Source organism: Castor canadensis, chromosome 7 (assembly GCF_047511655.1).
Source record: "Castor canadensis chromosome 7, mCasCan1.hap1v2, whole genome shotgun sequence".
Lineage (NCBI taxonomy): Eukaryota > Metazoa > Chordata > Mammalia > Rodentia > Castoridae > Castor > Castor canadensis.
The window spans coordinates 106893489-106908417 of record NC_133392.1 but is presented as its reverse complement, the minus strand read 5'-3'; the positions used below and the strand labels follow the sequence as shown (position 1 = coordinate 106908417).

The following is a 14929-nucleotide window of genomic DNA, read 5'->3' as shown; positions in this document are numbered from 1 at the left end:
TGGTGTCTGACTAACATTGTATATAGATACACAGACACTTCATAAAAAGTGAGACAATTTTCTCCCAGGACACTCAGGTATCTTACTTGAAAACTGGTTAATGGTATCATTCTAACTGCTTTTTCACAAGAAGTTTGGAGGAAGAAAAGCTACTTGCCACTTACAGAAAGAATTCTAGCACTTTATTTAATCATTCACAATAATGAAGTGAGCAAGTCTGATTTAACTCTGGATGATAGTGTACAGTTCAGGACTCAAGACACAATGAGTGCTTTCACTACCTAACAGCAGAACGCATGTCCTAGCTTTCCCCCACCACACATCATTTACCAGTATTTCTTCAGCCTAAGGGATTCTTAGACCTCTGAAAATCCTACATTTGCTTTTTGCCAAGAGAGAGCACTCCATCTTAAGTCTCTTCCTCGTTCCCTTCATGCTTCTATTTCTGTCTCCATGGAGATGGCCAAGACCTTCTACTCAGCTGGACAAATTTGCTAGAGCAGGTCCCAGAACTCAAGGAAGCACTGTACTTAAGGTGACCAGTTTATTATAAAGGGTATCTAGAAGGATACAGATGAACAGCCAGATAGAAGAGATGCTGACAGCAAGGGCAAGAGATGTGGAGAGGGGTGTAGAGCTTTCACATCCTCTTTTGGCAAGCCACCCTCCAGGGACCTTCTATGTACTTGGCTACCAGGAAGTTCCAGAAGCCAGTCCTTTTGGGTTTTTACAAAGGCTTCATTCTATAGATGTGATTGATTACTTTGTTGGCCAATGAACATCAATTCAACCTTTAGCTCTTCTCCTCTCTCCGAGGATGGGGGACAGGGCAGGCTTAAAGTCCCAATCATCTAGTCATGCTTTGGTTTTTCCAAGAACAGCCTCCATTCTGAAGCTGCTAACCACCCCCAACACACAGCTATGGTCTCATTACCATAAGACATTCTATGGCCCAAGAGGTTAAAGGATTTTAGGGGCCAGATGTCACAACATCACATTCCACACTACTGCCTTTCATATGTACCAATTAATGGCAATTAAAGATTTTAAAAATGCGTCTAAAAGATGCGAAGTAAGGGGCTCTATTTAAAATAATTTCCTTCAAGTGGGGAATACTTTCTTGGATGATATGCATCATTCAAGTTAAATATAATATTCACATTCCCTAACCATTTTTATTACTACACATTACCCTAGAATGTCACTGTTTTCTTCCCAAAGGTGCCGGCCTGATTAAGTTTTGGAATTGATGAAGCCATAGTGTAAGTGAACACTTCCTTAGTTTTCTGATATTTGTTAAGATCTCAAATCCTAGCTAAACCTGGATCACCTTAAAATTGAAAGATTTAAAAGGAATAAACATTTAGCCCCAAATGACTAGAAGTCATTTAAAATATGTAGTCCTTAGATTACCTAACCTGCTCAGTGATCCTTCCCAGGCAAGTGAAAAACGCTGGCACACTGCCCACAGTGGAAATCCCAGCTTTAAGTGCATAGACCAAACATGAAATCTCTCATTGTTTGAAATCTGAAACTCATTTCATACACTGTCTGGACAAGCATTTCTTGTTTTTTAATAAATAGGATTGGTCCATAAGGCACTGGTGGCTCATGCCTGTAATCCTAGCTACTCAGGAGGCAGAGATCAGGAAGATTTTGATCCCAGAGAAAATGAAAGCAAGACCCTATCTCAAAAATACCCAACACAAAAAAGGGTTGGCAGAGTGGCTGAAGTGGTAGAGCACCTACCTAGCTAGGATGAGGTCCTGAGTTCAAACCCAGTGCTGCCAAAAAAAAAAAAAGAAAACAAAACCGCCCTAACTTTTCCTTACATTTCAGATGACACCAAAATGTCAAATGTTTGATTCACAGGAAGCTACCTAAAGATTTTTCTTTTGGAAGGGGATGTCCAGGAAATTGAACCCAACGTCTCACACTTGCTAGGCAAGCACTCCATCACTTGAGTTATGCCCCCATTCCTTCCACTCCCTTCATTTAAAATTTTTTTTTAGAGAGGGTCTCACTAACTTTTACCCAGGCTGGCTTCAAATCTCCATTTCCTGCCTCTGCTTCCCAAGTAGCTGGGATTATAGATGTGAGCCACCATGCCTGGCTTCACATATAAGAGCTTGTTTACTTATATGTCCAACCTTTTTTATTGTGTCCAATTTAGTGCTGTCAGGAAGGAATTCAAAGTAATGATAAAAAATATATATATAAAATGTAGACAGTATTAGGTACTTTTATTCCCCCTGTACTGGGGAGTGAACCCAGGACCTCACATATGTTAGACAAGCACTCTGCCACTTAAGCCACATCCCAACATTTTTGTTTCTATTTTGTTTTTGAGACAGTCTTGCTAACTATGCCTGGGCTGTCCTTGAACTTGTGATCCTCCTGCCTCTGCTTCCCAAGTAGCTGGGATTAAAGGCATGCACCACCATACTTGGCTTCTCATGGACTGTTAACACTAGAATCTGAAAAACCGAGGTTGTTGTGCTTGGCACGTATTATTATAAACAAAATATCTGCATTTATACATACACCTATCAACGAATAAAGGAAATGTTACTCTTTAACCAATGCCTTCTCAGTGTATATAAACAAACAAAAAGAGGATAAATTCAAGGAAAACAGTATCCCACAGACCTAACATGTAAATTCTCATGCTAAAGTCAGCTGCTGCCAGTCAACCACTGCTACTGCTGAGAGTATATTCTGATCTGTTTTTCTTGGTGTGTCTATGGTCTCAGTTAATTTTTATACATTTATTGAAGGAACTGATAGTTGTATAGTTTGTTAACTTTTAGTATGATTTTATTAAGTGCAGGCCCTCATATTACAAGAAAATTAAGGGTGATTTTTAACACAAGAAACAGGAGCTTATTCCTGTAATCCTAGCTACTTGTGAGGCTGGGATTGGGAAGATCGTGTTCTTTGCCAACCTGGGCAAAAAAGTTTGTGAGACCCCATCTCAATGAAAAAAAGCTGGGTGTGGTGGTGTGCATTGCCATCCCTGCTACAGTGGGAAGTATAAAATAGGAGGACCCAGATCCAGGCTATCCTGGGCAAAAAGAGACTCTAGCTCCAAAATAAGAGCAAAAAGGACGGGAGTCGTGGCTCAACTAGAAGAGAGCCTGCTTGACAAGCAGGAAGTCCTGAGTTTAAACCCCAGTCCCATCAAAAAAAAAAAAAAAAAATCATTTTACATCTCAAATGAGTTTGGAGAATTCTGAAATATTCAATCCACTTCTAATGAACATAAAACATCATTTGGAACGTAAAAGTGAAGAAGCTAAAGGTGTGTACTACGTCACATGTCAGGAATGCTTCTCTAAAACACAAAACATTCACTAAACATGTGCAAAATTATTTTTCTACATTTGGTGGTGAAATAAAATTTTAGAAATGTGTCATCAACTTCTAAAATTTCACATGAGCTCACCACGGCTCTGAATTATTTACTAAATAATTTTGATGCCAAGTTCTAAACCTGAATTTTAGGCCAGTCACTTTCAGCAATGCAAAAGGCAGAGTGACAAAATGACCCAGGATTTTCTGCACAAAAACAGAGCCATACTGCAAACTACCTGCCCAAGTGTTAAACTACACTCTGAACAACAGCCTGTGTCAACAGACTTCCAGAAACCAGAAACTCATTACCTTACAGTCCGCTCTGAACATCTGAACCACAACTTATCAATACAAGCAAAACACGAACATCAGGACCAGAATTAGTGTGAGTGTCAGGCTGGTGGGACTCAAATGGTAGAGTGCTTGCCTAGCAAGCATGAGGCCCTGAGTTCAAACCCCAGTACTGTCAGGAAAAAAAACCAAAAGCACCAGAATTAATCTTAGTGTTATTGGTTATTGACTGAAGTGTTACCTAAATGTACTTAAACAACAAAATGTTATTTTGCAGTGAGAAAAGACAAACATCTCAATCAGTCACTTCATGTTCCTTTTGGGACACAATTCAAGAAATATTTTTATCCACACAAAACCGTGAATAACACGCTGCCCAATGGGTGCCTACAATCTAGAAATCAGAGAAAATAATTCAACTGTGCAGCCTGCAAGGCTGGTAAAGTAGACATCACAAGGCCAATAGTGAAAGCGAGTCAAGGAGGATAAATTATATCCAGGAGAGAAAGCAGGAAGGAAATACATGTCTGGGAAGGCTCCAGAGACATGTGACAATTGGGGTGTCTGGAAGGATGAATAGGTTCTCCATAAGCCCTCTGTCTATGGGAAAGAGGATTTTAAAAAACAAAACAAAATAGTGAGGGCTGAGGGCTCAGCAGTAGAGACCCTGGGTTCAACTCTCAGCATTGGGAAAAAAGGAAAAAAGAAGAAGCAGGTAGGATCACTGTAATACAAGCAAAGGTACAGAAGGAGACATCTCTGCACATCTGGAGAGTGGGAAGTTATCCCTATGTCAGCTCAGCTCAGCTGTGAGAAATAAGGCTACTATGCTACCTTGGGCCAGAATGAAGAGGACTCTGAATGCTAAGCCTTATTTCTTAGTCATCAAAGATGTTTTATACAAGGGAATGATAAAATTAAAGCCATGCTTCTTTTACAAAGACTAATTCCACTAACCAAGTTATAGAAATAAGAATTAGAAAAAGGGCTGACTTTCAGGAATAAGACTGAAAGCATATTAGCAGCTACTTTTATTTTTATTTTTTAATTTTTAAATAATACTTGTCCTAAGGGTAGTACATGAACTAATTGACTTAGAGTGGTTTAGTTAATGAGGAATTATTATCCATGCTTAACAGATGAGGAAATTGTGGCTCAAAGACGGTCTGCAACTTGCTTAATATGGCAGAGCTTTTAAGAAGTGGAGCAGGTTGTTAAAACTATCTCTGTAGGACCCCAAGGCTCATTCTCTTGGATATTCTACTACCCCACTTTCTAACCTGGACATAAATAGGGAAATATTTAAATGAAACTCTGGCTCCTTTGAAAAGTACATTCACAGTAGCCAGACTCAAAGATGGTCTTCAATGATCCGGTGTCCTGGAGTTCATGCCCTTAGGTAATCTCCTCGAGTATGGGTTGGACTTACAGGTTCACCTGTAACCAACAGAACACAGCAGAAAAAAAAGTGATGGAATGTCACTTCCAAGTTTGAATGGCCTCTCTTGGCATATGTTTCTCATACTTTCTCTTGGATAACTACCCCTGAAGGAAGACAGCAGCCATCCTATCAGGCAGCCATAAAGAGGCCCACATAGAAGAGATGGAAGCCTGCCAACAGCCACATGAATGAGCTTGGAAGCAGATCTCTGATGTCCAACAGAGCCTTCATGCCTGTTGAGACTGTGGACCTGGCCAACAGCTTCACTGCAGCCTCAAGAGGAAGGTGGAGCCAGAGACTCCTGGTCCACAGAAATGGAGAGATAATAAATGTTTATTGATTTAAGCAACTAAGTTTTGGGGTGATTACAGCATGAATACAGCCATTATTAAAATTATTACAGAGCATATCTTTTCCTTTATACTTGGAGCTAGGAAGTAGGACTCTGTCAAAGAGAGACTATACCTAAAATAAACCACAAACAGCCAGCCCAGATAAGAGAACCCTGTATCCTTGAACTTTTCGCTCCAATACAGACAAATCAGGCAATCTACCAAGTTCATCGTCCTATGCCTCCTCTTACTGTCTTTGTCCTTTTCTGACTACATTCTTGGGTCTTGGGAATGCTAAAACCTAAACCTCAAGATTGGTAATATAGGTTCAAACTCATTTCATGGCAAACTCTTTCCTTCCCAAAGGTCATATGTTGGATTAGATATTCCTCTTATTAAAAGCACTTATAGGATTCCTGATCATTGGTAGCTTTAAGTATCCATTTTCCAGGCAATTCCCCTGCCAATCTCATGTAAGAACCATGTCTTATATATCCAATCTAATATCCTTGGAACCTAATTCTTAATATATTGGTGGGACTTAACAAGATTTGAATGAATGGATAAATAAATTTATTGTGTAACCAATGAATGAGGATGTCAACAGGCAAGAGATTGGGGCCATGGTAAACACCCCTTGAATGCTATAGGCTATTGTGCAAATCTGAGCTTCATGTCAGTTACTCCTTCTGACTACAATGCTCTTCCATTTGCTTGCACACTCACCTCCAACTTTTTTGCCAAGCTTTTCTCTCACACTCACCTCAAGTTCAAGGGTCTGTGTGCTCACCTCTCTATAACCCACCTCATGCACCTACTTACCTTCCAGCACACTCTGGCCTCCTCCCACAGTAAACCCTTTGCCTGTGCCAAAACCTCCTGTGCATACCTTGGTGCCAGCACCCAGCATGGTTATTTGTCTGTTATTTCCACTTGACCATAAGGACAAATGTCCTCTGAAGGACAACTGTCTCCTTCTGTGCCTGCTCTTCCAGCTATCAGGGCAGTGCTTGGCCACAAGCACTCACACAGTTTAAAATCATAAGTGATGGAATGAATGAGAAAAAGACTGCATTCTAAAAAATAACATAGCACAATAACTTGTTAGCATATCTATTTGATCCTATTTTAGTAAAAAATACTTTCTTCTTTCTCAACCCAAGATTCCCCAGAGTGTCTCTTGTGTCTCTGCCTCTTAGAAATCACCTTATATTCTCTTCCCCACAAAAATATTTACATGTGCCCTTAGAGAATTGAACTGGAACTTAGTAGGCTAAAAAAAAATAAATAACCTGGTTTAGTGGGAAAATGGGTTGCTTGTGAGCTGGCATCCCCATTTTGATAAGGATTCTTTTTTCCTAAGGCCACAGCTTGGCTCAAAGCCTATTGGGAAAAACACACTTAAAAATAAGAGACCTTTCCAAAGCCCCAAGTCACCCTACTCTTTCCTGACACTCACTTGGTGGCAAAGGCACCTGTCAGCCACTCTCTCATCTTCTGATCTCAGGCAAGTGATCTATCTGTAAAATGTAATAATGCTAAGATCTACCCCTAGGTATTTCTGGGAAGATTAAATGGGTTAATATAGGTGGAATCCTCAGAAAGTGAATCATTTTTACTGTTATGAGGGAAATTCCCAGAGGTAGTGAGGGAGAGAGGAGGGTACACTTACTGATTTGGTTGTTCAACTTGAAGGCGATGTCCAGCTGCAGGATAAACAACATGAACTGGAACCAAGGACTCATCTCCATGGGGGGGAGGGGAATGTGGACAGAAAACACAATGTCATTGGCTTCGATTTCCCTTGGGATTGCTTCCTCGATGTCTCGGATCTTGTCACAGTGATTGGGTCCCCAAGGCATTAGCCATTTTGTCTTGTGATGGTTCTTACGGGTATCCACACATTTCACTGACAAGTAGGATACTGCTGTTGTGGGCCCTGGAGCTGAAAAGAGAATGGTTTCTGTTTTAGAAAAAGAAATATACTGAAGTGGTCACTTCTAGTTAGTGTTCCTTCTACTACTGTCTTCTCTCCAGTTTGTGTATTGCCTTCAACAGCGGGCGATCAATAATTCCTAAGAATCTTGCAAATCCAAGTGAGGATCCTCTGTGACCTCCAAAGCAGTCATGAAAATATCCCTGAAAGCCTTCTCATTGTGTTTTCATCACTTACATTTGTAATCAGTTTAGTTCTGTTACTTCCTCATTCCAAACCTATGTTATAAAAATCTACTGTACTCCAACATCTCACCTGCCTGAGTCTGGGGGACTTTGGCATTTCATACGCCAGTGTCTGAAATCAGAAGACTGGGTTGGAAGCTGGGTTAGACAACTTACTGTCAGTCAATCCTGGTTATAAGTCAGTTACGTCTATACTAGTTTCTGAGAAGCAAGATGGTTGGCTTGTAAGACTCCTCCTAGCTCTAAGAGTCCACAACACTGAACTGAACTCAATTGACCTCAGGACTCCACTTAGTATGGTACCTGTCAGAGGATGGGAATGCAAACATTGACACTTCAAAGTTGTACTAAAATATAATCCACGAATATCAAGAGAACAAATCAAATGTGAAATATCTAATATTAAAAATACTATTTTGTGATTCTAAAAGAGTTACATGATTATAAAAGAAAATTTGCAAAGCGTAGAAATTTTAAGTTGAAAACATTTACCTAAAATCCTACCAGAGGAAAGTAACTACCATTAGAAAAATATCCAAATATTATGTCTTTATTGAGTTTGTAATCAGATAAAAATTTATACTATGATTAAATTATATAACCTTAATATAATTATATAACATAAAATAAAGTCATACCATACACAGCTGTGGAGCCTTGTTTTTTGGTTCACTTGGAGAAGCAGGGTAGCATGTAGCAACTAACCCCAACTCTGCAGTCAACCTGTCTGGTGTCTAATCCTGGCTCCCATTTCTATTTCTGTCATCACTAACTTCACATAGGAAAGTTGTGGGCAAATTAGTCAGCCTATCTATGTATTAGTTCTGTTTTGGGCGATTTTTTGTTGTTGTTTTTGTTGAAACAGGGTATCACTATTTAAGCCAAACTGGCAGCAAACTCTCAATCTACCTGCCTCAGTCTCCTGACTACTGGGATCACAGGCATTCAACACCATACCGGGCCCTTAATTATGTTTTGGTTTTTAGACTTCATTCTGAGCTCGTGGTGTTTTACATAGATGGGGTTTTGCTACATTGCTCAGGTTGGCCTTGAGTTCCTGGCCTCAATTCTCTTGCTCCAGCCTTCTGAGTAGCTCAGAAAATAGATATGCACCACCATATCCTGTTAATTTTGCCATCTCTTAAATGACAATCACGATGGTATCTATCTCTTCAAGTCACTGCATACATTAAACAATTTAACATATGAAAAGCACCCAGAACAATTTTTGAGCCCACAAAAAGTTATAAAATTAATATTCATTATTATATTTTCCATAACTGAAATTTTTCAATTGGTGGTTGCAAAATAATCAGTCACATGCTATCCCAAAATAAACTACTCCATCAGTTTGTGAAAGTTGTCAGAAATAAGAATTATTCTGGGGTGGGGGTGTGGCTCGTTGGCAGAGCACTTGCTTGCCATGTGCAAGGCCCTGGGTTTGATCCCCAGCACTACACAAATAGGAAAATTCTATTTTTTTTTCTAATTTCTCCTAACTTCTCCATCTGCGATCTAAATTTGTTTATAACATACTTTAATATAGAAAAATTCCAGATTTTACATAGGATCTGTTTTACTTTGTGTTTTTTCTTTTGTTTGTGGTTTTGCACTTAGAGACTGGCCTATATTGATTTCTAGTTACTTTTTACAATTTGGGTTTTTAAAATATTTAAGTAGTTGACCCATATGGAATTTGCTTTGGCATAAGATATAATTCGAGGTATGCTCTTTTCCACGTAGTGGGCCAGCCTGGTATTTTTGTTTGTTTTTTTCTACTCTATAGGGATTAAAGGTATGTGTCACCACACCTGGCCAAAAACTTTTGAATCCAATATCTGATAGAGTAACAGCCTCTGCTAATCCATTTCAAATTTACATCTTCTTGCTGAGATTTCTCCTGTGGTTTACATTAAATCTATAAATTAATGTGGACAGAATCAGTATCTTCTCTCCACAGTTAGCTTCCCCATGTAAACAACACATACTTTGACATTATCTTGAGTTTCCAGATTTCTTTGAGAACTTTCATTGTTTTCTTCAAATGGTCCTGCTAGTACATCACTTGAAAATACATCCATAAAACTTTTCTCTGAAAGTTAAGAGTGAAAGAAAAACAACAAAGCATGACTTCTGTGTGTGGTTTAAATATCTAGTTCTGGCCATCTGATACTTGATGTACTATGTTTGTAGACCTTTTCCTAGCAGAAATGGCCTCTTATTTAATAGAACTCAGACAACAACTGCTGGTCAAGATGTGCACACCTGTAATTCCAGCACCCAGGAGGCTGAGACCAGAGGATCATTTGTTCGAGGCCAGCCTTGGCTACTTAAGAGTTTGAAGCTAGAATGAGCTACACAGCAAGACTCTGTATCAAAAATAAATTTAAAAAATCAAAAAAGGAAAAAAAGGAAGGGAAGAAGAGAAGAAAGAAGGGAGGGAGGAAAGGAAGACAGGAGGGAAGGAGGCAGGAAAACACAGAAAATAATCAATCAAGTACCTAAAGCAAGGGAAAGTCATATAAGAGGCAAAAGTGTGTACATTGCTATTCTGCTTCTCATGCTCAATTTTTCTAACCCTACATATCTATTCTAATGATAAATTTTGAGTAGTAAAATGTTACCTTTGTGGAAAGGTAGGTTAATGGCAGTTCAATCGTATAGGAAAACAGCACGACCAAACTAAAGCTGAAAAGTCCTTCGATGTAGTGTGCTTGCTGACCACTGCAACACACAGTCACCACTAACCCCTGCTGGGGAAGCTTTTTGTTAAAACTCAAAACTGTACCACGATGATTTTATACACTAATCCACTTAAACTCAGCCATCTGGTTTATTATTAGCAATATGAGTCAATCAGACTTTGGTTATCCTGACTCAGCCAAATAGCCCCCTGACATTAGAAAGACCAAATGGCAGATTTAACTGAACCCCCTTTAATGTGGTCAGAGAAATAAACAGTGAGACAAAAGTCACGAATTCTATTTTTGGTTAGCATACTCAAACCGACTATTTGTTGCAGAAAATAGTTACGACATTTAAAAACTTCTATTCTTTCAAAATGACCCTAACTTTTTTTTCATGTCTTTAGTTTTTCCCCTTTTGAAAAACAAGTCTCTCTCACTCCTCAGACAAAAATGAAAAATAACCAGCTGAGTTCCTCAGCTAAGCTCCAAAACCACATTCCACACTGAACAACAGAGGCGCTGAACCCTTGGGTACAGAGGCTGTGTTTGTAATGGCCACCACGAACGCCTGCCTGTAACAGTCTGCATTATTTTCATTCTTTCGTTAGTCTAGTGTTTTGTCCATAAAGAAAAATATCCCAGAAATACTAATATTTTCATAGAGATCATGGCAGTGAGCTTGGAGAAGCCTCAATTACATCTTAAGCATAGACTGTGAGAATGACAAATATTTTTATTTACTTGAATAAATTAGTCCTCTAGTCTCAGAAACTTTTGGCATAATTTTAAAACCTGAAGATAACTCAACATTTTCAATTTTTCTAATAACACTCACAAGGAAAAAAAATGCATTATTTGAAAAAAGTAAACAGGCACTCTGATATTCAAACACGGACAGTTAGTGTTTCCCCAGTAATATCTGTACAGCTCAGGACAACTTCCTACTGCAGCTAAAGTGAACGCCCAGGTGTTCTTTACATAAAAATTCTATCAAGTGAACTAAAATCAAAGCTGATAGATAGTATTTAGCTGCCTACTGTATAAGGGGTTTTCATTAACTGCAAGCCAACATTGTAACTGCATGAATTATGAAAGTGTCTAGAATCAAAGGAAGTTTGAACTCCTTCAATTTTTTAAGTGATTTTACTGTAAAGAGAAAAGAGCTAAATGAGGAAATTGAAATTATCTGCAATCTTTGAACAAACCCGAATCCACTAATGGGTATTGGTAACGAAGGTCTTATTTAGTCTGTGGTTCTAGGGATTAATAGACTTTGTGTGTTTAAGAAGGGGCTGGATGGACTCAGGTCAACAAACTGTCATGTTTGCTCAGGTGAAAGCTAAAAATAACTAGTCCTCAGTATGCCTGGAGTAGTAATGCAATCTCACCCAGCTGCCTCAGCGTGCACCATAAACGTCCCTTCTTCCCACCCATAACACACAACTTAATTGGAACTATGTGGGCAAAAAGCCACTTCTACATCAATACTATTTAGCAGACAAAGCAATATAGCCAAAAATGAGTATGTCCAGTCACTGTGAATTGGTTAACTTACATTGTGAAGTAGGCTAAGATAGCAATGAGGGTCTGCACAGAAATCATAAAACCACAAGTAGTCACTGGAAAAGCTGGCCCATTCTCAGCTCAGTTCTCATTATTCCATCAAACACAGGCCAGCTTTCTTTCCTTATCTGTATTCCAACACGATATTTTTGGCCTCCATTTCTCCACTACGGTACTCAAACCGTAAAATGTGATTCTATGCAACATTTAACTTTAAGATGATACGAAATCAATATGGCTTCTAACAAATTCAAAATTGTGAAGACGTATTTTTGAAAATTCAGTCGTCCCTTAATTAAACACGCCATGACATTAACTACGTCTTGAGTCCCTACCATGTGCTACAGACACTGTGAGGTGCTGGAGTGACCCTAATAGATGAGACACCAGTCATGTGAAATATAAGAGTAATGAAAAAAAACAAAACAAAAACAAAAACAAAAAAAACCCACAGACAATAAATAGTTATAGGAAAAAATAATTATAATTGTGGTGAATGCTGTATTTAACCTGACCTTACCTGAGAAAGAAGCGTAGTTGGCTATTTGGGATGTAGGAGAAATGAATACACTACAATGAGACAAAAATTCCAGCTATCATTACAACATAGGTCTGAATAAAAATGTAAGACAACAATGACTAAACCTGTACTTCTTTTGGAGACTATTCATTGACCCCAGCCAGCTTCCTGTTATCTCTTCTCAAATGGCTGTCCACTTTACAAATTCCTATCCAGCCAGCCACTACCATTTTTCATGCTCAAAGGTTGAGTCAACATTAAATCATTAGCCCCTATTCCCTCCAGACCTGCAATTACAAAGTTGGACAAAGAGAGAGATACAAGACTTAGTCGCCTCCTAGAAAAGTTAAAATAAAACTAAAACAACATACTGACATGACACATGGTCTCCGCTTAAGCCAACAGAGACTATTTATTTCTTTGCTTTATTACAAGTAACAAAGATTCCCTTGGCACGTTACCTAGGAGTATTGCTACAGTGCAGGCACTGTGCTAACTAAAGATGGAGAGAAATGTCCAACTTAGAGTCCTAGACTCTAAGTTGCTCAAAGCCTAGTGAAAGAGGCTGAGAAATGCACAGAGAATCACATCCTGCTTGAAAATTGCTCCGACAGGTGTTTGCACAGAATGCTCTGATTGTAAAAGGAGTTGGGGGTGGCTGCTTGCAGGACCTACTCTTGAAATAGAACAAGAGTCAAACAAGGAAGAAGGGGGGCACCACGTAGGGAAGGCTCTAAGGAGGCCATGTGCCCAGGCACAGGAATCACATTTTCTGTACACGTCCATGTTTGAGTATAGAAAATTATAAAGAGACCACTTAATAAGTGCAAAAGGCAACACCAATCCTATCTTTATTTCACCCTCTTGCTGTCTTTAGTCAGTGGCATACTTCTAACTTGGTATGTTGGTTTCCACTCCCAATAGTCCCTACACCAGCTCAACAGACAACTATATAGAAGAAAGAATAAGAGACCCACACGTAACAAAGAGTCTTTATTTTGAGGGGATGTTTCTTTTCAAGACACCTCTCCCTGACTTATAGCTACCCTCAAGGCCAGACAGGAGATCTGCTGAAAGAAGGGGAAGCTCTCCAGAGGATGGTCTGGATGAAATGGACAAACTCTACCCCCTAATCCCACAACAGGGCCCCAAAGAGCCTTACAAGTCTCAATCATCAGGTAATAATAGCCTTCCCCTAAATTAGACAAAGAATGTCTGCTTTGCAACCAAGATGATATTTAAAGATTAATCTGCTTTGGGCTACGAGGCAGGGAACGAATGTGGCTAACAGACTAGTTTGTAAGGGTAATCATGTTTATAAGCATTACTAAGCAGAACCTCAGAATTTGAAAGCAGGATGGACTCTAAGACTAGCCAAGGACCTTAGAAACATTTTAGAGAATTTTATGTTTACAATAGCATTCAGATAACCAAAATGACAATAAATCAATACAATATTATTGCAGATACTTTCTTCTTCTGATTGAAGAGTGAGTTTCATTTAACCCCTGAACTGAGTCTCAGTTAAAAATCTACTATCACCATCCCTGTACCTGTAAAAGTGTGACTATTTGATTACCCTATCTATGCTTTATAATTTCATTTTATTTATGCTCTACCTTGTTCTATAAAAAAAATTGAGGCTTCTAGAAATATTAGCCTTGATTAAGGAAATAATAATTGAAGCTGATTCTAAAAGAATAGAAATAATGGAGGGGGGGGTCAATAAGAATTACTAGGCCTATGTCTGCATTCTCAAAAGTAGAGAACAGAAACCACAGCTAGAATATGAAAGCCCCAAATTTTCACGTGAGCTATCAAGTTAAGAGGCTCAATATACATTTGATTCGGGAATGCACAGAAACCCTCCACTGCTCAGCTATGAATAGTATTCATAAGAACTTAATTTTTAAAAAGTACATGCCCAAGTTAGTTCTAAGCTTTGCCTATTTGAATATCTGTGCTTGTCTTAATGAGCACTTACATGAAATGCATTGGGATTTGTCTTTGGACAATTCCAGAGTTTGCTTAGGATGTTTTGATGTGCATCAATGTGGGAAAGGGGGAGAATATGGGGAAAGGGTAGGATTAAAGCAGTCTAACTCGACATGTGCTATATGGGCAGCTATGATTTTTATTCAAATGTCTACAAGCACTCATTTAACGTAAGAGAATCTTCAGCTAAATTTAGAAATGAGCTTTTACCTGTGTTCCACTAAGTTCCCTCAAACATTCCTCATGCCTTTCTCAAGATCAAGAGCCTTAATTCTGGCTAAAAGGAAACACGTGGAATAGATTGCACAATTTAAGGAGCCAGATCACAGTAGCTGGTTGAGTTTTGAGGTCTTAGACAGCTAACCATTCCTAGAGCCAATCCTGTGCGCCGTTCACAAGATGAATTCCTGAAAAGATTCCCTCGTATCCTCCACAGCACATGTCTAAATTTTAGAATGTCTCATTAGAGTGACAGCACAAAAATTTCAGCTAAAGAAAGTACAAACATTTGTGCTAAATTGACTTAGGACTTAGGAATGAACTGATTCAGTCTGTTAATTCATTG

At 38.9% G+C, this 14929-nt stretch overlaps 1 protein-coding gene across 2 annotated transcripts in view; it reads right to left on the bottom strand.

Annotated features, from left to right (window-relative positions):
* Wls (Wnt ligand secretion mediator) overlaps window positions 1–14929 on the bottom strand; it is a 96608-nt gene that overhangs the window by 51279 nt on the left and 30400 nt on the right. For both annotated transcript variants that reach the window (XM_020183087.2, XM_074079790.1), the window contains exon 2: window positions 7091–7363. In XM_020183087.2, coding sequence (XP_020038676.1) covers window positions 7091–7363 — 273 coding nt within the window. The remainder of the gene's footprint in view (window positions 1–7090; window positions 7364–14929) is intronic.